This window comes from Schistocerca nitens, chromosome 2 (genome assembly GCF_023898315.1).
Source record: "Schistocerca nitens isolate TAMUIC-IGC-003100 chromosome 2, iqSchNite1.1, whole genome shotgun sequence".
NCBI classification, from domain to species: domain Eukaryota; kingdom Metazoa; phylum Arthropoda; class Insecta; order Orthoptera; family Acrididae; genus Schistocerca; species Schistocerca nitens.
This window is the reverse complement of record NC_064615.1, coordinates 765,646,989-765,671,107: the sequence shown is the minus strand read 5'-3', so window position 1 is coordinate 765,671,107 and position 24,119 is coordinate 765,646,989. Positions and strand designations below refer to the sequence as shown.

Here is a 24,119-nt window from a genome sequence, read left to right as displayed (position 1 = left end):
GGACGAGAGCAATTTTGAAGCAAAGGCAATAGGACGATCATGCGATCCATCTTTGTGCGCAAGCACAGCACCGATCCCGAATTCCGATGCATCGACCATCAACGAAAGGGGTTTCTGGGGATCGAAGGGCGTAAGGCAAGTATTGGAAAGCAACGCCGATTTCAACCGGCGAAAGGCGCGTTCGCATTCCGTCGTCCAGACGAACGGAACACCTTTACGGCGTAAGCGATGAAGCGGAGCTGAAATGGAAGAAGCGCGCGGCACAAACCTGGCATAGTAGTTAATTTTTTCCAATACACTCTGTAGCTGCTTCACATTCCGTGCCGAAGGTAACTCCTGTATGGCACGGAGGTGCTCTGGACTCGGATGTATGCCTTGTGCATTTATGACATGGCCCAGATATGGTAAGTCACGAGCTAAAAACACACATTTGTCCTTCCTCAAGCGAAGACCATTTTGTCCCAAGACCTGAAATAACGTTCGTAGGTTGGCCAAATGTTCGGCTTCTGTCTTTCCGGAGATCACAATATCGTCCAGATAGTTCGCAGCAGTAGGGACCGACGCACAAACAGTTTGTAAATATTGCTGAAACAATGGAGGGACGGATGCACACCCGAATGGCAGTCTTTTGAAGCGATACAACCCAAGATGCGTGTTAACCACCAAGACGCGCTGGGATTCTTCGTCCACCGGTATTTGCAAGTACGCATCTGCTAGGTCCAATTTCGAAAAGTATTTACCCGGGCACAGTTTATCAAAAAGATCTTCCGGGCGGGGCAAAGGAAAAGTTGCAGTCACAAGTTGTGGATTCACAGTTGCCTTGAAGTCCACGCAAAGTCTCAATTTTCTGGAAGGTTTTGGCAAAATTACTAAGGGTGAGGCCCAGAGAGAAGCCTGCACACGTTCACTTACACCTTGAGATTCCAAACCGTGTAATGTTCTTGTGACCTCATCACGCAATGCGTGGGGAACATTGCGCGCTCTGAAAAATTTCGGTTGCGCGTCCACTTTGAGTTCCAAATGTGCTTCATAGTTCTTAGCGCAACCAAGGCCCGGTGCAAAAATGTCTGCAAATTCTTCACAAAGACTAGAAACACTGGCGGAAGGCACAGTCTGATTCACGGATAGGACCTGATTGACTATCGACAAGTTAAACAACTGAAATAAATCGAAACCAAACAAGTTCACTGCAGTAGAAGAACGAAGAACGTAAAATGACACAAGTTTTGTTTGTCCCTTGTATGTTGCAAGAAGGCTGCACTGTCCTAACACAGGTATCTGCTGTACTAAATAACTATTGAGCTGAACATTTGCGGCACGCAACGGAGGTTTGCCCAGTTGTTTGTACGTGTCTTGATTGAGCAATGAAACTGCAGCTCCGGTATCGAGCTGGAATGGTATCACTTTGCCCCCAAAGTCTAAGTCGACAAAAAGTTTATTGTCCTGCTGACGACAAGAGCGACTGTCACATGCAATTTGAACTGATACAGGTACAGAAGCACTTGCGACTTTACGGGAGTTCCGGCGATGTCGACGCACACTTTTTGTGGGACGAACACAGTCACTGTTAGATAAAGTGGCACTGGACGGGGTGGAAGTAACGACATGAATGTCCATGGGCGAAGGTCCATGAGCCTGATTGTCCCTGGTTCAATTCCGGCGCGAAGCAAAGGGCCTGGAATGGTTTTGATTGTCTGATCTTAGCTTTTTCTGGCAAACACTTTGAACATGTCCTTTCTTATGACAGTAAAAGCAAATAGCTTGGCGTGACGGGCAATTGTCACGCGAATGTCTAGTTGCACACCGCGGGCATGATTTTAGAACTGCAATGGCATGCTTACGCGGCACACGTGTTTGCGAGCTAGGCTGCAGCTGCGCGGACGTGCGCGAGGGCCGGTTAGCGTCCCGTGCTGCGCACCCGGCGGGCCGGTCAATGCGACACACTGCTGGCGAAGTTTCGAATGATTCCTGAGCAAAGTCAAGTGTGTCTTGCCTATCCAATATGTCTACCACTTGTTGAAGGGATGGATTAACTAGTTTCAAAATCTGTTCCCGTATGCGAACATCAGAAACGTTCTGTGCTATTGCATCACACACCATAGTATCTGAATAAGAGAGGCCACAGTCACACTGAAAATCACAATCCCTAGTAAGTCCTTGCAATGTTGCAACCCACTCCCTATTAGTCTGACCGGCCGTACGTTTGGTACAAAAGAACGTATACCTTTTTGCAACTACATTAACTGTTTCTTTGAAATAGGCATCTAAAGCAGACAAAATTTCTTCATAGGACAGAGTTGCTACGTCGCGCTGGGGAAACAATTTCACTATCACACGGTAGGTGGACACACCGACACAAGAAAGCAAAAACGGCTGCCGCTCATTACCTTGAAGTCTGTAGGCGGCTAGATGGAATCCGAATTGTCGGGACCATTCAGTCCACGACTCTTGGGTTGAATCACAATGATGGAAGGACGGTGCAACGGCTTGGTGTGGCTGCGGTAGCGATGAAGCGGCGGCGGCCGCATCGGGGTGCAGCGCACGTTGACCCTGGACGAGCTGTCCAAGGGCATCCAATAACGCCTGCATCTGCTGATTCTGCAAGCGATAAAATTCGGACAGTACATCTGGAGATTGTGGCGAAGCCATGACACAAATAATGCAGAGCAAAGCAAGTAGAAAGAACACGATCCTGTAATCCTCGTCGTCAATCTGTTGTGGCGTAACAAGCTAGTCACGCCACACTGAGGAGGAAGCCGAAAGGCACACGTACACACATGCCGACTGGCATCAAGTCTGGAACAGGATAAGTAATGACTGCTATAAAGAAAATATGTAGCTTTGGAATATACTTAACTTTTAATGCTTCCTTTGGTACATCTCTCTTGACTATACAAATGAGACTCGTAAGATACATGCACTGATACAATTGGCGCCTTGCTAAGTCGTAGCCATTAACTTAGCTGAAGGCTATTCTAACTGTCTCTCGGCAAATGAGAGCAAAGGCTTCATCCGTATAGTCGCTAGCAACGTCGTCGTACAACTGGGCGAGTTCTCGTATGTCTCTCGAGACCTGCCGTGTGGTGGCGCTCGGTCTGCGATCACACAGTGGCGACACGCGGGTCCGACATGTACTAATGGACCGCGGCCGATTTAAGCTACCACCTAGCAAGTGTGGTGTCTGGCAGTGACACCACACCTCTCATAGCAAACTTTCTATGGAAGACTCTGAGGAGAGAGCACTTAATTTAGCAGATCTGAAACCAGAAGTCTTCTGGTGATATGTGGATGATATTTTTGTATGTGAAGAAGAACTGTCACACTTTTTGCAGCATCTGAATTCCATCCATGAGAATATCAAATTTATGATGGAAGTGGGGAAGGACAGCTGTCTGCCATTTCTGGATTTCTTGGCCAGTCAGAAAGTGGAGGATCATTAGGACATTCCATTTACTGTAAGCCAGCACCTAAAGGTCTGTATTTGCAGGCATCTAGCTGCCACCAACCAACATGAACTATGGGCATCCTTTGAACATTAGTGTATTGGGCAGATGTTGTGTCTGATGTTGATGAAGATAGTTTTACAAAGGAGCTGGAAATCTACCATCAGTGCTCAAAGATAATAGATATTCTCTACATCAGATCAGCACAGCTTTAAAGAAGAAGAGATGTGACCATCCACAAGATCAAGAGCAGAAGGAACAGTTCAGGTTCAGGACCTTCTTCCCATATGTCAGCAATATTATGTCAGGAAACAGCATACCAAAGTAATCTTCCTTCCATCTACAAAGACTTGTGCTCTTCTCAGTTTGGCAAAGGATCATCTGGGACTGCAAAAGGCTGGAATCTACAGAATACCTGGCCAGAGTGGTAAAGCCTACATCGATCAGACAACATGCACTGTGTTTGAAAGATGTGTTGAATATGATTGCCACACTCACCTTTCGCTGCACAATAAGTCAGCAATAGTTGAGCATTGTACCTCCACACGAGGTTCCAAGGATTATTCTACCATGGAAATATTGGTCTCGATGAGATCCTTCTGAGATTCAATTATTAACAGTGAAAATACATTTAATGCAAGACCTTATTAGTCTCAATGGTAGCTTTCAAGGTGTAGGACCTGGTGATTTCTATACTTTCTTCACAAACATTTTGTTACCAATGACTCATCATGTGACATCTAATTTTATTAATTTTTTGCATCTGAACTTTAACTCATGGAGCAATACCTGAAGATGGTCTGTAACTTGACAGAGATTGTCCATGTAGTGGCTGCCTTTGCGCATACATTTTCATGCTAATTTTTTGTATAAAGGTAGCAATGTGAACTATCAATCTCCAGTGCAAAACATGCAACTGAAGATGGATGAATGGTTGTCAGCCAAAATATCATGGTGAGAAGTCAATATTATGTGGCTGCAATCCCAAAACTTTCCAGAATACTCTTTATAGCAGGAAAGTTTCCAGAATCCAAAATGACCACATAATTAAAATAAGAATTGGTAATCCATCAAGTAAAAAAGTAAAATTCATTGTGCACTCATTTTATAAATCATCTATTTATCTGTTTTTTGAGCTTTTAGTGCTCTAATTGATATCTACACATACATCCATACCATACAACCACATCATATGACTATATTTACAGTGTATTTGCCCTCCATTTGTGTACAGAGCATGGGAAGAGTAGCTACTAAATTGCCTTGAAGCACAATGTAATTAATCTAATCTTGTTTTTGTGGTCACTATGGGAGAAGTATGTAGGGGACGAAATAAAACTGTCTCAGAAAATATTTATAATTAGTCTGACGCAGGACTGACACTTGCTGAATAAAACCAGAGAAGATGCTAGAAGTGGCCACCATCCATGATGAGCCAATGCTGTGCTCGATTTATTGAACTGTGAAATATGCATAGCAGCTCTGCCTGAAGGATAACAACAATAACATTTTCAGTCTTCTGATGCAGCTCTTCCAGTACATGAGGATTATTTGAATATACATGACCATTCAATTTTTTCTCCAAGTAAAAGTCTCAGGGAGAGAGATCTGATGATTGTCCTCTCCTCAGCAAACACCTCATGCACTTGTGACGTGGTTGCTGAGGTGGTGTGTGCTGTAGCTCTGTCTTGCTGAAAGTATCCATAGAGTCATTCATCTTAGATGAGTTGATTCACACCTGAATTAAAGAGAGTCTGGTCATAACTGTTATCATTAACAGTTTGATGAAATAATCATGTTATGATCTGTACACCAGATATTGTGCACCAAACATCAGTCTTGAGAGTATGTGATGGCTCTTCAAAGTAGTGAAGGGGACTTTGTTCTAGACTTTCCTTCATTTGACAAAAGTTTTCTGGTATTTGAACACCTTTCAGAAAGTGCCTGTTTTGTGCCATTTTGCCACTAAGTTTTGCATTACAGACTTTGCTGGAGGTTTTACTGAAACACTTACAATCTTAAAATTTTGGATATACATTCTGCCGATATTTATTCTACCCCCACTGTGCACAGGGGGCTGTAGTATATTCTTAAATTCCCTAATGGTTTCTTGAAACTTTGAAAGTAAGCTTCCACAGCTTTTTGACATCTTTCTTCAAGTGTCTGCCTTTTCTTTTCATTATTTTTGTAACACACTCCTGTGAGTCAAACAGACCTATGAGCATACATACTGCCCTTTATGCCCTTTTTTTAAATATACTTTTGGTATCGAGAATTACTCTTATTTCATACATCCTCCACACACAAGTAATATTTTATGATGGGTAGTAAGGGTGTTTAGTAAACAATCTTCTTTGTAAACTGAGTGTGTTTTTCCAGTTTTCTACCAATGAACTGAAGTCTGTTATTTACTTTACCTATAACTGAGCCATAGGCACTTCCAAAGGGGGGGAAAGAGGGCCCACTTTCCCCACCCTGCAATCTGGAGTACAGAGTTTGTATTTCTTATATGATTCTCATACACTTCTAGAAGTGATTTTGTTTTATTCCACTACACCTCTTATTTACAATACAGGAAAAGATAGGGTGCTACTTACTGTAAAGAAGACACATTAACTTGCATTCAGGCAGAATTAAAAGACACGTGCATAAAGCTTTCAGCTACTGCCTTCATCATCAAAAGAGAAACACACACCATTCATACTCACAAGCAAGCACACCTCACGCACACATACTGCCAGCTTCTGCAGATTGGTTCACTCCTGGTTTCTGCAATGGAACTACTTCTTTGTTGCCAGTTCCTCCAACCAAAAGCAACCTCATTCCAACATTGAACCACACTTCTTCCAGTTCATACCACCATCCAACTGTGGTCTTCCTCCCCTCCCACCTTACCACCTGCTGGTCACCTTCCAGGAATTCCTTACCTCTGACTTAGGCTCACTGCCCTGCCCCAAGTCCCTTCTTCAGAACACCAACCTTTCAGTAGCAGAAAGAATAGCTGTACACAACCTCAAAAGAAATTCTGACCTAATCATCCTACCTGCAATCAAAGGCTTCACCACTGTTGTTATTAATTGCAGTGACTACCTGGCAGAAGGCCTCCACCAATTGTCTGGCTCCTCCCTCAATAAACTCTGTTAGTGAGACCCCATCCCAGAAGTTCAACACAACATCTGGTTCTTGCATAAAGCCTTAGACCCTTCCCATAAACTCTCCCCTGAATATTTTCCCCTCCTCACCCCCCTGACACCCCACACACACACCTTTTACATGCTACCCAAAATCCACAAACACAACAATGCTCAACATCCCATTGTGTCTGGTTATAGTGACCCCACTGAAAAAAGTTCGGCCCTCCTTCACCAACAACTCCAACTAATTGTCCATAACCTAGTCTCTAATATCAAAGACACAACCACTTCCTCAACTGACTCCCCATCATCCCCAGCTCTTTATCTCCTGTATCCTTACTCATCACTGTTGACACAATCTCCCTGTACACCAACATTCCTCATGTCCATGGTGTCACTCCTATTGAACACTACTTTTACCAATGTCCTTAAGACTCCTGATCCACTGTCTCATTCCTCATACACCTTATTAACTTTATTCTAACCCACAACTACCCCTCCTTTGAGGGGAAGGTATATGAACAAATCTACGGCACAGCATGGGCAACCACATGGCACCCTCCCATGGCAGTCTGTTATGGGCCATCTAGAGGAAACATTCCTAGCCTCCCAAAATACCGAAACCATTGTCTGATTCAGGTTCATTGATGATATCTTCATGAACTGGACTCAGGACCAAGACATCATATCTTAGTTCCCTCACAACCTTAACACCTTCTCTCCCATCTGCTTCATGTGGTCCTCCTGAATGCAGTGTGCCACCTACCTAGACATTTACCTCTTCCTCTCTGATGGCTCCATCTACACCTCTGTCCATATTAAAGCCACCAACAATATCGGCATTTTGACATCTGTTGTCCCTTTCCCAAATCTCTCCCATACAGCCAGGCCACCTGGGGATGGTGTACCTGCAATGACAAGAACTACCTTGCTCAGTATGCTGAGAGTCCCACCAAGGCCTTCACAGACAGATACTTTCCCCCAGACCTCGTACACAAGGAGGTATCCTGTGTCCGTTCTCCTCACACCCCCAATCGTTTCACTACCCCTAAGAACCAGCCACAAAGGAGTGACCCCTTCATCAGCCAGTACCACCCCAGACTGGAACAACTGAGCTACACTCCATCCTTTGCTGGGTCTTTGATTACTTGTCATGTCGTGAAATGAGGAACATGCTACCCAAGATCTTTCCAACCCCTCCTAAAGCGGTGTTTTATTGCCCACCGAACCTGCCCAACATTGTAGTTCATCCCCGTATCACACTCAATTTCAACCCTTTGTCACAAGGATCATATCACTGTGGAAGACCCAGGTGTGAGACCTGCCCAATCCACCCACCCAAGACTTCCTATTCTAGTCCTGTCACAGGTTTATTCTACCCCATTAGGGGCGAGGCCTCAATGTCATTTACCATCTCTGATGCAATCTTTACTCATCTTTTTATATTGGTATGACTACTAACCAGCTGTTTACCAGGATGAATGGCCACTGCCAAGCTGTGGCCAGGAGCAGATTAGACCACCCTGTGGCACAACATGCACCGGAACATAGCATGCTTGATTTTAATGGCTGCTTCACTACCCGAGCCATCTGGATCTTTCCATCCATCACCAGATTTTCTGAATCACACAAATGAGAGCTATCCTTACAACATATTCTCCACTTCCTTAATTATCCTGGCCTCAACCTCTGGTAACACACTGTCCCCCCACCCTCCATTTGACAGTTTCCATCCCCTCTGTCTTATCATCTCCTCCATCTCCTCTCCTTTCTCATATCTCACCCTCTTCATTTGCCACCCTCTGCTAATGCACCAGCCCAACTTTGCCCCCCCCCCCCCCTCCTTTCCTTTTTCTCTCATTTCTTCCCCACCTCCATGCCCACAACCTCCTGACACTGTGCCTGTTGGCATTCTAGTCCCTGTGCACTCAACCAGACAGTGTTTATCTCTCCTCCACCCCCTACACTACTATCCCTTCCTTGACCCCTCCAGAATTCTGCTTGTATCCCGTGTGATAATTGCATTCTGGTCTGAGCTGCCAGGGTTGGCAGTCATGTGTGCATGAGGTGTGGTTGCTTGTGTGTTTCTTGATACTGCCAATACAAATATCTATGTCACACATCTTTGCAGCAGTGTAAGAATTACATTGGGGCAGTACTCCTTTGCCAATGGCCTTGCTGCAGTGGTAACACCAATTCCTGTCAGATCGCCGAAGTTAAGCGCTGTTGGGCTGGGCTAGCACTTGGATGGGTGACCATCTGGTCTGCCGAGCACTGTTGGCAAGCGGGGTGCACTCAGCCCTTCTGAGGCAAACTGAGGAGCTACTTGATTGAAAAGTAGCAGCTCTGGTCTCAGAAACTGACATATGGCCAGGAGAGTGGTGTGCTGACCACATGCCCCTCCATATCCGCATCCAGCGATGCCTGTGGGCTGAGGATGACATGGCGGCTGCTCAGTACCTTTGGGCCTTCATGGCCTGTGTAGGAGTAGTTTAATTTATTTTTAGTACTCCTTTATTTTCCTTTTAAAGAAAGGTTTGAAAATGGTGTGCAAAATTCCTGGTTTTGCTTTGCTACTCTCAGCTTCAGTGTCTGTCATCCTTGAGTTCCTGGACACTAGGTTTGGTGCCACTAGCAGCCTTTACATATGACCAGAATTTCTTTGGGTTTTGTGAGACATCTTCTGTTAAAACTCTGCTACAACTGTCACTGAAGCCTATCCCTCTCTGCGTAGCCATATGCATTTGATTCAGACGCTGTTTGTTTTCCTGTGTTTTGTTTCACACTTAATATACTGTATTGTCTATTTCTTTAGAAGTTTTTTTTCAGTGACTGTATACTATGGAGGGGTCATCCCACCATGAACTGTTGTACTATGTACATGGTATGATAAACTACTGTTTATAATTTGAGCCATATTTCTACTACGTGGAATTGTCCAGAGCTAAATGTTTCATATTGTTTGCTGAGGTATAATGCTGATACCTCTGTACGTAGTTTCCTGAACAAATAAACACTTCTATTTGTTTTAGTTCCCTTTATAGTTTATTAATAATTACTGCTGTAACTGCCTTATTGTTAGTAATACTAGTTTCACGATGCAAATCCCTAAAAGGGTAAAGACTATTTGTTGCCACTAGAGCCAATGTAGTCTCTTCATATTAAATACTTTTAATACCACACATGAAAAATACAAAAGAAGTGTAGCAAATAAGACAGTCATATACCATGTTTCATACTAGTCAATGAGTTTCCAGGCCAGCTGCCAGAGATGCTTTTGATTGGCTTCAGCAATTGTTCTTTTTATCGATGCTCCATGGGAGTAGATGGTGAGAACTTCTTCGCTCAATAGAGGCACCTTTTGAGTAGTATTATTTTATTGCAATTTATAAGTCTCAAGTCTTACTTATCATCACCATGTATCTGTAAATAAATATTTTGTATTAAGAGTTATACAGGTTCCAAAAATATGCGTGCTATCATGGCTGAATTACCTGAAGACACACATGTAAGTAGTTCAGATGAATATTGCCACAGCCATTCTAACATTGATGACCCTAACATGATAAGCTTAAGGATACCAGAAGAAGTTAGTTGTTAACAGGATTTTCAGATTAGTAAAATGCAATACTCTGTGAGCACTAACACTCTGAGAATGTCACAACTTGCTGTGTGATTGTCCCCATTTTGACCTCATAACCTGGCACTCTGGTTTGTGTAGGTGGATGTTAGTTTTCATTTTGTAGGAATAACCACAGAGTCTATGGTGTTTTCTCTAGTGCTCAGTCAACTCAACCAATACAATGTGGCCAAGTTGAAGTCATTATCACAGCACCTGCTGCACAGTATTCATAAAGTAAAGTGAAGACGGGGGTGATTCACTGGGTGTCAGCATCACAAGAGTTGCATATGCATCAGGTGTTAATGCAAGAAGTCATCAGAGATAGAAAGCTGTCACAATATTCGAGGCACATGTGTAGTAAAATTTACTCTGGAACTGTACTGAACATATTACTTTATACACCCTGAAGTAGCCATCTTAAAGCTCAGGTTAAAGCCATAATGGAATCTTAGACAGAAATGCCCTTGGACACTGCTGCATATCTGGCTGACAGGATTCAAGGTGCAAGAATGTCCCATCAAATAATATTTTGAAGGCACCATGCAACAGTGTCTCATTGCCAACAGTGATGCAATTGGATTACAATTCCCTCTCAGACAAAGTGAATGATTTCGCTAGTGTAACAAATGAAATGTTGGCTCAATGCAGTTACCACAAGGATAGAGGTCTTTACCACAGAAAATCCTGCAGTAATTTTAGAACAAACTTGTTAGTACTATGTGGCACAGAGCAGTTACCTGTGTGTTGATTTCACCAGAAATTTGATCAGACATGCAAGTGCACCTCATCTTGCACCTACCCCAATAGAAGCAGCAGTCAGACACAGGAACATCTGATTGTCAGACCATCTTTAAACATCTATATATTAGTGAGTGGAAGATATGATGGAAATTCCTTTTGGACATGGACTTGTATTTGTGCTTTTTCCCATGAATTTTTTTGTATAATTGCAGCTACCAATTTTGTTCTGCCTTTCTGCCACTGACACATTGTCAATAGCCACTTATGGTATAGAATATATTGAGATGAACTTGAGGCTGCATGATGCCTTAGTTTGGAATTTTACTGTTGTGGATATCATGGAGCCTACGATTGAGGCCAACTTCCTGGTGTTTAATGATCTGTTACCTGATGTAGCAAATGAATCGCTCTTTGACAACATCACCAGGCTTTCTGCTGTTGGATTCATGGTGCCAAGCTAGTGCAGGTAGCAGAAAGCTGATACATCAATTTGCTTGAGCAGTTTCCAGCCGTAACCTGACCACCTAGCATGCTGAGGGAGGTATGTTACAACCCTGTGCATTTTATCAAAACTTCTGATGGCCCCCCACAGTTTCATCTCATTCTACATGTTTAGCTCCCAACTATCTCACAATTGCAAAGGCAGAGTTTAGGTCAATGCTCAGGGAAGGTGTTGTTTGCCCTTTTTGTAGTACTTGGTCCTCTCCCTACCATCTGGTAACCAAGAAGGGTTGCCTGTGGGGTGATTTACCATTTGTTGAATGCAAGGATAATTCTGGACTAATATCCAATGCCTCTATTAAGGGATTATAATTATGCTCCCAGTGGTGCAACTTTATTTAGCATACTTCAGTGTCCAAGAGCTTTTATGCATATTCCTGTGGTGATTGAAGACGTTTCAATGACTGCAATAATTAGTCTATTCAGCTTATTCAAAAGTCTTTATATGATATTTGGTTTGCAGAATGACACTCTTATCACAGCAGTGGTTCATTGTCTCTGTGCTCCTGAGCCTGTTATTCTGCTTTGCATACTTGGATAGTATCCTCATCTTTTCTGCCACAGTGGAACAGCATCAGTAACAACTGCCTATAACAGCATGGTGTGGTGTTGAACAATGCTAAGTGTGATTTTGGTAAACCTCAGATCAGCTCTTTGGGCCATCTAATTTTGCCTGCAGGATCACTGCCACCACTAGAGAAAATGGAAGCTATCATAAAGATCCCACAGCCAGAAATAATCAATAAGCTATACTGTTTCTTGAAAATGTTGAATTTTTACTGGTAACATTTGCCCCACTCAGCCAAAATGCAATAATCGCTAACTGCAACACTTACTCGACCCAAGGCTGAAGGGGATTCACTCATCCACTGGACAGATGAGATGAAATCTGCTTATAATGCTGTGAAGCAAAGCCTAGCAAATGCAGCACTCCTGGCAGACTTGCATTGGATGCACCACTCAAATTAGTAGTTGATGCTAATCAGGCAACCACTGGTGCAGTGCTGCAGTAGTAAATTGATAGTACTTGGCAATCACATGCCTTCATCTCATGTAATCTCTTCTCTTCACAATGTAAATGGAGTCCTTATGGTCATAAGCTTCTGTTTGTATGGCTACAGTTAGAAGCCAGAGGATTTATGACCATTACTGATCACAAGCTGCTTATTAATGCCTTCAGACAGAACAACAACAAATATTCACATTGGCAGTAAAACCATCCAGAATTTATTGGTCAATTCAGCACTGATATCTGTCATATTTCTGGTATAAACAATGTCGTTGCCAACTGTCTGTCAAGGGTTAACAGTGTGACAAGATTTTTTATTTTATTGAGCTCACAAAGGCACAGAAATCTGATGAGGAACTCAGAAGCTGCTCCATAACATATCATCCAGCCTCCAATTACAACTTCTTGATATTCCTGTTTCTGACATAAAACTGTATAGTGACATTTCCAATGGAAGGTCTTGCCTGTTTCGGACATCCACTTTTTGCAGATGCTATCCTAGCATTAGAACATCAAACTGAATGGTGTCAATACATTTTGTCTGGCCTGACTGCAGAAGAATTTTCGTGAGTGGGCTTGTGCATGCCTTCAATGTCAGCACAGTAAAATAGCCTGTCATGTCCATGTACTCATTGGAGAATTTCCAGATATGATAATGTGCTTCATGCGTGTGCATATTGATGTTGTAGGTCCACTTCCTCCTTCTAATGCTCAACATTATCTGTTCACTGCCACTGATTGTTTTAACCATTGGTCAGAAGCTATATGAGTTGATAACATATTGGTGAAGACACTAACTAGCCTATGTCTTCCTTGCTCACTTTTTTTGTCTGCTGAACTTTAGCCACAACCAAAGACAATGATCTGAGCTATTTAACCAACTCAGCAAATTCTGCAATGCTCTCCCACCACTGACAGCCTGTTACCACCCAGTGAGTACTGGCATCTTGGTACAATTGTTTAAAGGCTACATTAATGTTTGACACTACCAGCTGGCCAACTGAATTACCTATGGTCTTGTATGGCCTTTGCAATACATAAAAAATGGATGTAGACTCATTGTCAGTCGAGCTTGTATGTGGCGAAACACTCTGACTACCTGCCGAATTCACTGATCCAAGATCCACACAGCTACCAGACCATAACCCATCAGATTTCATTTGTTGTCACTTGAGGAACCACACTGCACACATTCACCCACATCAAGCCTCCTGACATGAAACAGCACCTACATTCATGCGTCATGATTTGCAAACATGACTGCATGTTATGTTGCATAGAAATGCTGTCAAACCATCTCCACAAACTCTGTACACAGGAACAGACTGAGTGAGCAAAAGAGAAGAATAAACATTGCCTACTGTACTAAATGGTAAAACTACTACTATCTCAATCAACAGGCTAAAACTGGCATACTTATTTCCAGAAATGCCACCTACATTTATACCTCTAAGTCAGCCTCAGCCTCAAACAAAAGCGCTACCATCTACTTTTACCACATCATATTTTGAATGGAAATTGTTAAAATGAAATAAAAGAAATAAAAAAACTGTAAGTCACAGTGCACTTGAATAGGTTTTGATTCAACTAAATATTGTGTTGTTTACTGTGAGGGAAACATGTAATGGCATTACAGTCCTGTTATTGTGTTTCATTTGTCATCAAGATGTAAATGCTAATACACAGTTTTTTGCAGGGGAAACAACAAATAGAGTACTGAATGAAAACTGGCAAGACCTCGCTAAGGAAGTAGGACCTACGATAGCAGAGGCCATTGGAGAAGTCATGCGACAAATTCTACAAAATATTTTTGATGTTGTATCCTATGAAGATGCTTTCCCTGATAAAGTGTAACAACAACACACAGTGATGGAGTGAGTGAAGATTAATTATTTCGCTACTGAAAAACAAAAGAATAAAGAAAAATATAATTTCATTTGAGAGCTCTAACGATGCGCGTTTCTATGAGGAGATGATAATGCTTAAAAATGGAAATGTGTGAACTTAAAACTGCTGCTTTCTGCTAATATACTAAAGTTTCACTGGGACAAATATGTCAGTAGACATAGATTTTTTAAAGTATCAGTAGTTTATGGTTATGTGGATACTTCATGTTTGTGTCTTATCATCAATATCATTGCTGTCTGTTAGGAGCATAAAGTAACATGGTGTTCAAGTTTGTTTTTGTTTCGACAGGATGTTGTACACCTATGCAGTGAAGCAACAGAGCTCCAGTCTGCTGAATCCACATACCTATTGGACAAGATTAATCAATGTACTGTATACCAGCAGGCTATTGTCTTGCTGAACAAACCTAAGAATAACAAGGGTGCTACAAGTTTGCTCTTTACTTGTGCAATTTAATTCATGCCAGGACTGAGCATGTACAAGATACTTGGTAACCTACCCAAAAATTTATGTACTTGTTTATTAAAAAGATGTGAATTAACTTGTAAATGGATACTGAGCAAAAGGTACAACCAGGCTTTCTTTGTGTGTAAATAATTGTCATTTTTGGGAAGAGCAGTCCTCTTGACCTGTTACACAGATTGAGACACGTAGGATGTAACACTTTTTTTATTTCATGAATGGTTCCAGATATTGAAACAAGGTTTTCTGCTGTTTAGAGTATGCTGAGGGGTACATAATGTTTTGTATGGATAATTCTCTGAATTCTGGTCTCAACTGAAGTGTTGAAACAAGCATGTTTTTTTTATGGAAATATATACTATTTATAACTGCATTGAGTAGCTCTTGGAAATACAGTTACATTGATATAGTACTTCTTAATATAGATGTTGAGCCTTTCACAAAAGCATCCATGAGAGGTACTACAATGGGAAAGAAATGTGGTCAGAGCCAGCTATTGTGGTGTAAACAATACTGAGCAGAGCTCTCATGCCAGGCTCCATCATCATAAGCAGCAGGATAGGCCTATGTTACCAAGATAAAACCTCATGTAGATACAGTGCCTGGAGACACCTGAATGCAAAGATAACACACCTGCTGTTGGACAAATGTCTCTATAAGTACTACTCAAAAATGTAATTAGATGGAACTTACTTTAAATAAACTAAACATTTTATGTAGAATGACTGACAACATGTCACCCACAAATAAATACTTTTATTAATGAAATATAGTTGAACACTTTACTTAAACATGCACTCAAATTGTTTACCATTAACTGCAAGGCACATCTGCAATCACTGTTCAAGAGATAGATGAAGATATGAAAGTATATTTGATGATATAACATTGCATGCTGTGATGAATAGATACTGCATATCATCTTGTGTATTTGGGGCTTCTTAGTAAATTCCATCTTTCAAAGCTCCCCATAGAAAGAAATCAAGTGGAGTAAAACCAGGAGCCCTGGCTGGTGATTGTACTGCAGTGTTCCATCCTGTCCAATGGCCAGGAAACATTCCATTCAGTGTTTGCATTGCAACACAGGAAGAGTGAGCTGTTAGGTGTCATGTTGAAACTGCAGACACTGTCGCTTCACCAATGGTACCTCTTCTAGAAAAACAGGTAGAATGTTCATAAGATAGTGTGTGTACATACTTCTGTTTAACATCCTTAAGTAAGGTCCCAAGATGCTGCACCCTATGCTTATGCTCTAAGGTTGTTAGTGTTGTACCTAATGAAGTCAGAGTGGAGTTTCTGCTGCCTAGTAGTGTATTTTAAATAAATTTATGTTACTGTGGTTTATAAATGTTGCTACGTTTGTAATGAGAATATGTTGGAAAACCTAGTGTTGCCTCCCATGTGATGTGGAGTAAGTCAGCAAAATTCTGTGTGTCCTCCAAGTGCCTGATGTAATGACAGATGGTAGGTCTGGACATTATGACAATGTAAGATGCAAGTGACACTCATCTGGCTGATCCCACATTTTTCAAATTTTTTTGCAACACATCTCATGCACTATGTGCATTGATGAACATCACAGCCAGACTAACTTCTTCATGTTTTCTGTCAGTTGTAGTCTTTGCCCTTGACCACTCTTATCTGTGTTAACTCTGTTAACTGTATTAACATTGAAGCTGCCTATTTGCACTAATGACCTAAAAATTCATGCGATTGCCTGGTGTGACAGACAGAAACGATCAGTGTAGACATGCCTATATCACTGTACCATTTCAACAGCATTTCAGTGACATTTGCTGTATAAAAGTAATATGTATAACTTCTCCTTATTGGTGTATATCTGCATGCAAGGAATTTTGAAGCAGAAATGACCAGCCAGTAGATGAAATGGTTGCTGCTAGTTGTACAATGCAAACAAGCATACAGTCAAAAGGCTTACTCCAATAATGTAGCCTGACATGAGAGTGTTTACAATTCAATAATTGATTCCAGCCAACTTGCTTCTCAATTTTAAAATATTTCTCAGATTCTGTTGCAAAGCATTTCAACCTCAAAATTAACTATCGCTGTATGTGTCCTTAAAAGCACTTTTGGATAGCAATAAAAAGTAGTATATCATTCTATTTAAAAAATCGTACTAGCTTCAATATATTGATTGCTACAAGAGTTAAAACTTCTTATCACATAACAAAAGTACATGACCCTAGTGCACTATCATTTGCTGAATACTTGTGTTGATATCTGGAATCATTCACAAAATGAAAGGGTTGTTAGATCTTATGTGATTCACCCTGTATAATTAGTGTAAACTACAATATACTTCCATAATTTAAAAAAAATTAACACATTTTTACACTTAATGAACACTGGTTGCCAAGCAAAGTGTGAATAATTAAATTTTTGCTGTAGAGTACTCCAGAAGTCTGAAGCAGAATGAAGAGTATTATTTTTATAACGTGAAGTATGTGATAAATGTGAAAAGTTCATAAAAACTGCAGTGTTACACTGATGTAAATGACAGGGTAAAATAAAGTATAAATACAGTATTCTGTCATCAGTAAACTATTCAAACAATTTCTTTACCAGTACCCGTTAATTTCCTTCAAGAAAGTGTAAACAAACCTGTGAAACATTGGCTAGAGTCTAATAAATCATAGATTATGTAAACAATAGTGTAAAACACAATACCTGTGTCCTGATTCCAATTGTAGAAGGGAACTGAAATTTTTACCTTTTCAATGCTTGTTCAACACTGTACTGTATCTGAATCTTAAGAAAAGTACAAAAAAAACCAGTCTTGATTCATATATCATATTATAGAATTATTGATACTGCTGCAGAAATAAATAAGAAACTCCAGGCTGATAAGAAGTGCCACTTAATTTCTCCTAATAACAACATCAACTGTCATGGCCACAACCACTCTAAAAATTGTGGCTGTTTTTCTTGCTGACTGGACAAGTCTACAGCAAGATGCTCTAACTAGACAGAAGGGGGCATGCAATTTGCAATTTACCAGCAGATAGTAGTAGAGTTCATTTACTAGAACACTAGTATGCATATGAGAACTTCTAAGTTTTCCTACATAAATATTTATTCTTGCAGGAGAAGCTCAAATTTTTTTTTTTTTTGAAAATGTGTCAGTAGTGCTGTGCTCTCTGACTATCCACATCAGACAATTACAGAATGAAGCATCAGGTGCTTGGATAATTTTTGGCTTAATAGTTAGCTAAATGTTTACTGGATTTACTTAGAGTGCAGGAGCTCTGCTCAAAGAGTTTCTTTTTTCTTTTTTTAAATTACACCCAAATATTTCAGTGACACTAAATAACATTTTTGAACATTAATGTAAACTGGAAGCTGATTTCACAGTACGTCACATTGCCTGAATTGTGCTTTACCCAGATGATATACATTGTTAATAAATATATACCTATTCTGAGCTATTTCTAATTGCAACTGTTGAATACTGGGTTGGTATTTACGTAAGATCATGACCATGAGCACCACTTGTTTCCTTCTGACAAAGGAGGTATGAAATTTAAATCATGTTTCATCCTCAGACATGTGTCTAGGTCTAAAAATACATGACTAGACACTTTGGATGAGCCATATTGCCAGAGAAATCTGCACTTGTATGCAAGAATTCAATATTTTGTTGTTCAATACATTGTGTAAATATATGTGGTGACTCATAATGATGTTTTTATTCTTTGTGAAATATGGTTAACTTCGCAGCTTTTATTTTCACAGACCTAAAATGTGATTAGAATTACTTAATAGAAGTGGTGACCCTTTTTTACACTTAGTGACAGATAAGAAAGTAAGAATATCAGTAATGTAGTGACTTTTAAGTAATTGAACAAACTCTTTAATAAGTAAAAAGTGCTCAAGGGCATAAAATGAAAACTCATGACAAATATAATTTACTGGCAAAAGTTAATAGTTGTAAATGACCAAGTGCAAAACTCAGCAACTCATTCATTCATTCATTCACCCCATCGGAAAGATTAACCTCCAGGTATGTGGAGTGAGTCAGGGTACAGATTAACAAAGGCAAGGAAATCACAGAAACTTAATCTTTACACTGCATTGATAATAAACCATCACTACACTGTTTAATTTAATTCATGCTTAAGGGAATGTAAATTTAAATAATTAAATAATGATGCTAGCTGCTAATTAGATAAAAGCAGCTACCTCTTCAGTTTTATTACATAATTGTTTTCCATTTGCTATTAGCAGCCTCATATTTATTCAATTAAAATGATACTTTTCCAAGAAAATATTGTTGTTACATCTAAAGATGAGTAAGAAAGTACATAAATACTTGTCAAATAGTGTTATAACAAACACTGTTAATTGCTTTGTAGCTAAGAGAACTTTTCAGTCCACAAATCTAAGTATTCAGATAATTTGCAGAAAGAGTGGATAATGAGCTATGTCTTTAATTTTCTTTTGAATTGTTAGGGAGTCTCAATTCGCCACTCAATATTGGATAGAATTTTGTTGAATATTTAATCTCCAGAGTACTTAACTTCATTCTGAACCTTGGACAAGGAGGCAAAGCATACATGAAAATTACCTTTGCATCTTCTATTGTGATTTATATATACACATAACCAAGGAGGAAACATATTGGCAAGTGAGTATAAGAATTTGAAGATTCTTAAAAAGGCTTCTGCTAGATGTTTAATTATCTGCTTTACTCAATATTCTTACTGCTTGCTTCTGCTGAACAAATATTTAATTTCCTTTAGATGCACTGCCCCAGGACATAATTCCATAAGACAATAGGGAGTGAAAATGTGTGGAAATAAGCTAACACTCTTGTCTTTCGGTCAACCCAATGATAGATGCTTCTAAGGGCATACCATACTGAACTGAACTTCTCCATTAGTTAACCCTTGTGTTAACTCAGTTTTCACTTGTCCAGTTGGAGCTCGAGGAATTTCATACACTGAGCTTCATTCAGTGTATGACCATTAACATCTGTACCTGGTGCTAGAAGGTCATTACTGCTTGTGTGAAATTCAATAGTATGAATCTATATCTGATTAATACTTAAATTTTTAACTTTGAACAACTTGTAGGCCTGTCCAACTACCATATGAGCTATGTCTACTATGGTTGAGTTTGGATACTTGCATCATATGCAAACATTATAGTTTTTGAACTGCCAATTAAAGTCACTAGAATATCATTCATGCATTTATGTTGCTTAGGTGGCCTCAGTACCAATCCTTGTGGCACTTCACATGCTATGTTCTCCCATTCTGAGGTTAGTTTCATGCCTGTTAACCATAGTCTCTGCTTTCTATTATGGAGGTATGATGTCATCCATGTAAGAAGGATGCCATTAATGCTTTAACATTTTAGTCATCTAAATAGAATTTTGTGATAGCCTACACACAATCAAAAACTTTGACTAGGTCATACAGTATAAAAATAGGATAACTTTTCAGTTTAGCTCTGCTAACACTTTATTTAAGATGTCTTGTATTGCTATCGCTATGAAGGATATTTAAGTAAGCTGCACTGGGAGGCAAATAATAGCTTCTGCTCAGTTAAATGTGTCAGTGTTCTGTCATTAGCCACTTGCCCAGAAATTTTTGAAAAGACTGGAAGGAGTGTATACATCTGTAATTAGAGGTTGTTTGCTTATCTTCAGTTCTAAGATGGGTATTAGTTCCTGATATTTTAGCCTGCCAGAAAATATGCCCAAAGTCATTGGTTGATTACAAACAGGGGTAATGCTATCAAGCTAGCAAAAGATTTTAATATTCTGCTAGAAACACCATCATAACTAGCAGAATACTACTTCATCTACATCTACATCTACATGATTACTCTGAAATTCACATTTAAGTGCTTGGCAGAGGGTTCATCGAACCACAATCATACTATCTCTCTACCATTCCACTCCTGAACAGCGCGCGGGAAAAACGAACACCTAAACCTTTCTGTTCAAGTTCTGATTTATCTTATTTTATTTTGATGATCATAAGAAAAACGTCTTTGCTTTAATGACTTCCATCCCAACTCGCGTATCATATCTGCCACACTCTCTCCCCTATTACGTGATAATACAAAACGAGCTGCCCGTTTTTGCACCCTTTCGATGTCCTCCGTCAATCCCACCTGGTAAGGATCCCACACTGTGCAGCAATATTCTAACAGAGGATGAATGAGTGTAGTGTTAGCTGTCTCTTTAGTGGACTTGTTGCATCTTCTAAGTGTCCTGCCAATGAAACGCAACCTTTGGCTCGCCCTCCCCACAATATTATCTACGTGGTCTTTCCAACTGAAGTTGTTCGTAATTTTAACACCCAGGTACTTAGCTGAATTGACAGCCTTGAGAATTGTGCTATTTATCGAGTAATCGAATTCCAACTGATTTCTTTTGGAACTCATGTGGATCACCTCACACTTTTCGTTATTTAGCGTCAACTGCCACCTGCCACACCATACAGCAATCTTTTCTAAATCGCTTTGCAACTGATACTGGTCTTTGGATGACCTCACTAGACGGTAGATTACAGCATCATCTGCACACAACCTAAGAGAACTGCTCAGATTGTCACCCAGGTCATTTATATAGATCAGGAACAGCAGAGGTCCCAGGATGCTTCCTGGGAAACACCTGATATCACTTCAGTTTTACTCTATGATTTGCCGTCTATTACCATGAACTGCGACCTTCCTGACAGGAAATCACAAATCCAGTCGCACAACTGAGATGATACCCCATAGGCCCGCAGCTTGATTAGAAGTCGCTTGTGGGGAACGGTGTCAAAAGCTTTCCGGAAATCCAGAAACACGGAGTCAACCTGAGATCCCCTGTCGATAGCAGCCATTACTTTGTGTGAATAAAGAGCTATCTGCATTGCACAAGAACGATGTTTTCTGAAGCCATGCTAATTACGTATCAATAGATCATTCCCTTCGAGGTGATTCATAATGTTTGAATACAGTATATGCTCCAAAACCCTACTGCAAACCGACGTCAATGATATAGGTCTGTAGTTCGATGGATTACTCCTACTACCCTTCTTAAACACTGGTGCGACCTGCACAATTTTCCAATCTGTAGGTACAGATCTATCGGTGAGCGAGCGGTTGTATATGATTGCTAAGTAGGGAGCTATTGTATCAGCGTAATCTGAAAGGAACCTAATTGGTATACAATCTGGACCTGAAGACTTGCCCATATCAAGCGATCTGCGTTGCTTCGCAACCCCTAAGGTACCTACTTCTAAGAAACTCATGCTACCAGCTGTTCATGTTTCAAATTCTGGAATATTCCATTCGCCTTCCCTGGCGAAGGAATTTCGGAAAACTACGTTCAATAACTCCGCTTTAGCGGCACATTCGTCGGTAACAGTACCATCGGCACTGCGCAGCGAAGGTATTTACTGCGTCTTGCCGCTTGTGTACTTTACATATGACCAGAATTTCTTCGGATTTTCTACCAAATTTCGAGACAATGTTTTGTTGTGGAACCTATTAAAAGCATCTCGCATTGAAGTCCGTGCCAAATTTCGCGCGTCTGTAAATTTTAGCCAATTTTCGGGATTTCGCGCTCTTCTGAACTTCGCATGCTTTTTCCATTGCCTCTGCAACAGCGTTCGGACCTGTTTTGTGTACCATGGGGGATCAGTTACATCTCTTACCAGTTTATGAGGTATGAATCTCTCAATTGCTGTTGCTACTATACCTTTGAATTTGAGCCACATCTCGTCTACATTTGCATAGTCAGTTCAGAAGGAATGGAGATTGTCTCTTAGGAAGGCTTCTAGTGACACTATCCGCTTTTTTAAATAAAATTGTTTTGCATTTGTTTCTGGTAGATTTGGAAGAAACAGTATTGAGCCTAGCTACAACGACCTTGTGATCACTAATCCCTGTATCAGTCATGATGCTCTCTATTAGCTCTGGATTGTTTGTGGCTACTTATTTAATTGAGTCTGTAATCCCCTTGTAGGCTATGTTTTAGAAAGTGTGGTACAAAAAACAAAGGGCTGGGGATTTTGTGGGTGTAAATACTTAACAAGTTTTAAACACATTTGTTAGTAACACAATTTAACAAACCAGTGCATGAGAAAACTTAAAAAACAAGGAAAATGACCAGTGCTCAATCCAGTAAATACACATTAACTTAATATCTAATGTAACATGACATTGCAGTAAAATTCCTGTCTGCCAAAACAATAGGAACACTATCATTTATGACTACACAAACTAGAAGGAATGACAAGAAAAATAAAATTGCTGTGCTCTAGCTCAGAACACAATATCCAAAATAAACCAAGTAGAGCTAACATAACAAAGTGCCAGACTAAAATGCAAAATCTATTGATCAACAAGAGGTAACAGCAAATAAATAATTAAAGTGCATGGAACCAGCTACCCAATTCTGGAAAAAGGGCCAAATAAAGGAGACCAGTAATTCAAAATAAAATCTGTAATTTTACATCAGAAAGGTAAGTCAGTTAAGCATAAATGACAATATAATAAGGTACACCACCAGGATCTAGTTTGCTAGAATATTCTTCAACTGAAATTTATTTTTGGTAACGCCACTAGGCTCCTCACCTTCATGACAATAAAACTATTGGCACAACTGATGCTCAAACACTGCAAGACGCAGTCATATAACAACTGGTATACCACTCTTTCGTCACTGCTATTCAAGAGCAAACACCATGGTTCACCTGTACTTGTGTCTTATCAACATGACTTCTGCAGTCAAGATATCAGGTAATGTCCACTTTCCTAGACAGACAGTGATGCCTCATGCTGACAAAAATTCACTGCTAGCTCAGGCCCAGACTCCAATGGACTGGTCCCAGTGCAGGCCACACTTACTTGTTTCTCCACCAATACTGCTGACCCTCTCTTGGTTGCTCCCTTGTTGACTTTCCTTGTGGTTCTCTGCTCCAAGTCCTCATGACAATAACTGCTGCCCCATCCTCCATACATGTGGGGCAATTATCACTGGAACCCAGCATCAAACCACTCTCTGTTTTCACACGCATCACTACTTGCCAGCCAGATCCTTGAACCAGCCACCCCAGGATGTACATGAGAGTGGATGGTGAGCAATCCATGGACCAGCACCACACACAGTCATGTCCTACTGCTGCAGCCCACAGCCCATGCTGATGGTTTCAACTTGCCAATTCCTTGCCCCACAACAGACTGTTGTCCACTATCACTCACAGTCACACCTTCCTTCACTGTGGTCAATTGTTTTCCAGTTTTCCATATGCTCTGATGCAGCAGAAATGCATGTTCTC

At 40.5% G+C, this 24,119-nt stretch overlaps 1 protein-coding gene across 1 annotated transcript in view; it reads left to right on the top strand.

The window, feature by feature from the left end:
* Nucleotides 1–17,366, top strand: part of LOC126237002 (protein takeout-like) — a 197,829-nt gene extending 180,463 nt beyond the window's left edge. Inside the window, exons 6-7 of the mRNA XM_049946726.1 lie at nucleotides 14,147–14,324; nucleotides 14,647–17,366. Coding sequence (XP_049802683.1) covers nucleotides 14,147–14,304 — 158 coding nt within the window. The 3' untranslated portion in view covers nucleotides 14,305–14,324; nucleotides 14,647–17,366. The remainder of the gene's footprint in view (nucleotides 1–14,146; nucleotides 14,325–14,646) is intronic.
* The last annotated feature ends 6,753 nt before the right edge of the window (nucleotides 17,367–24,119 follow it).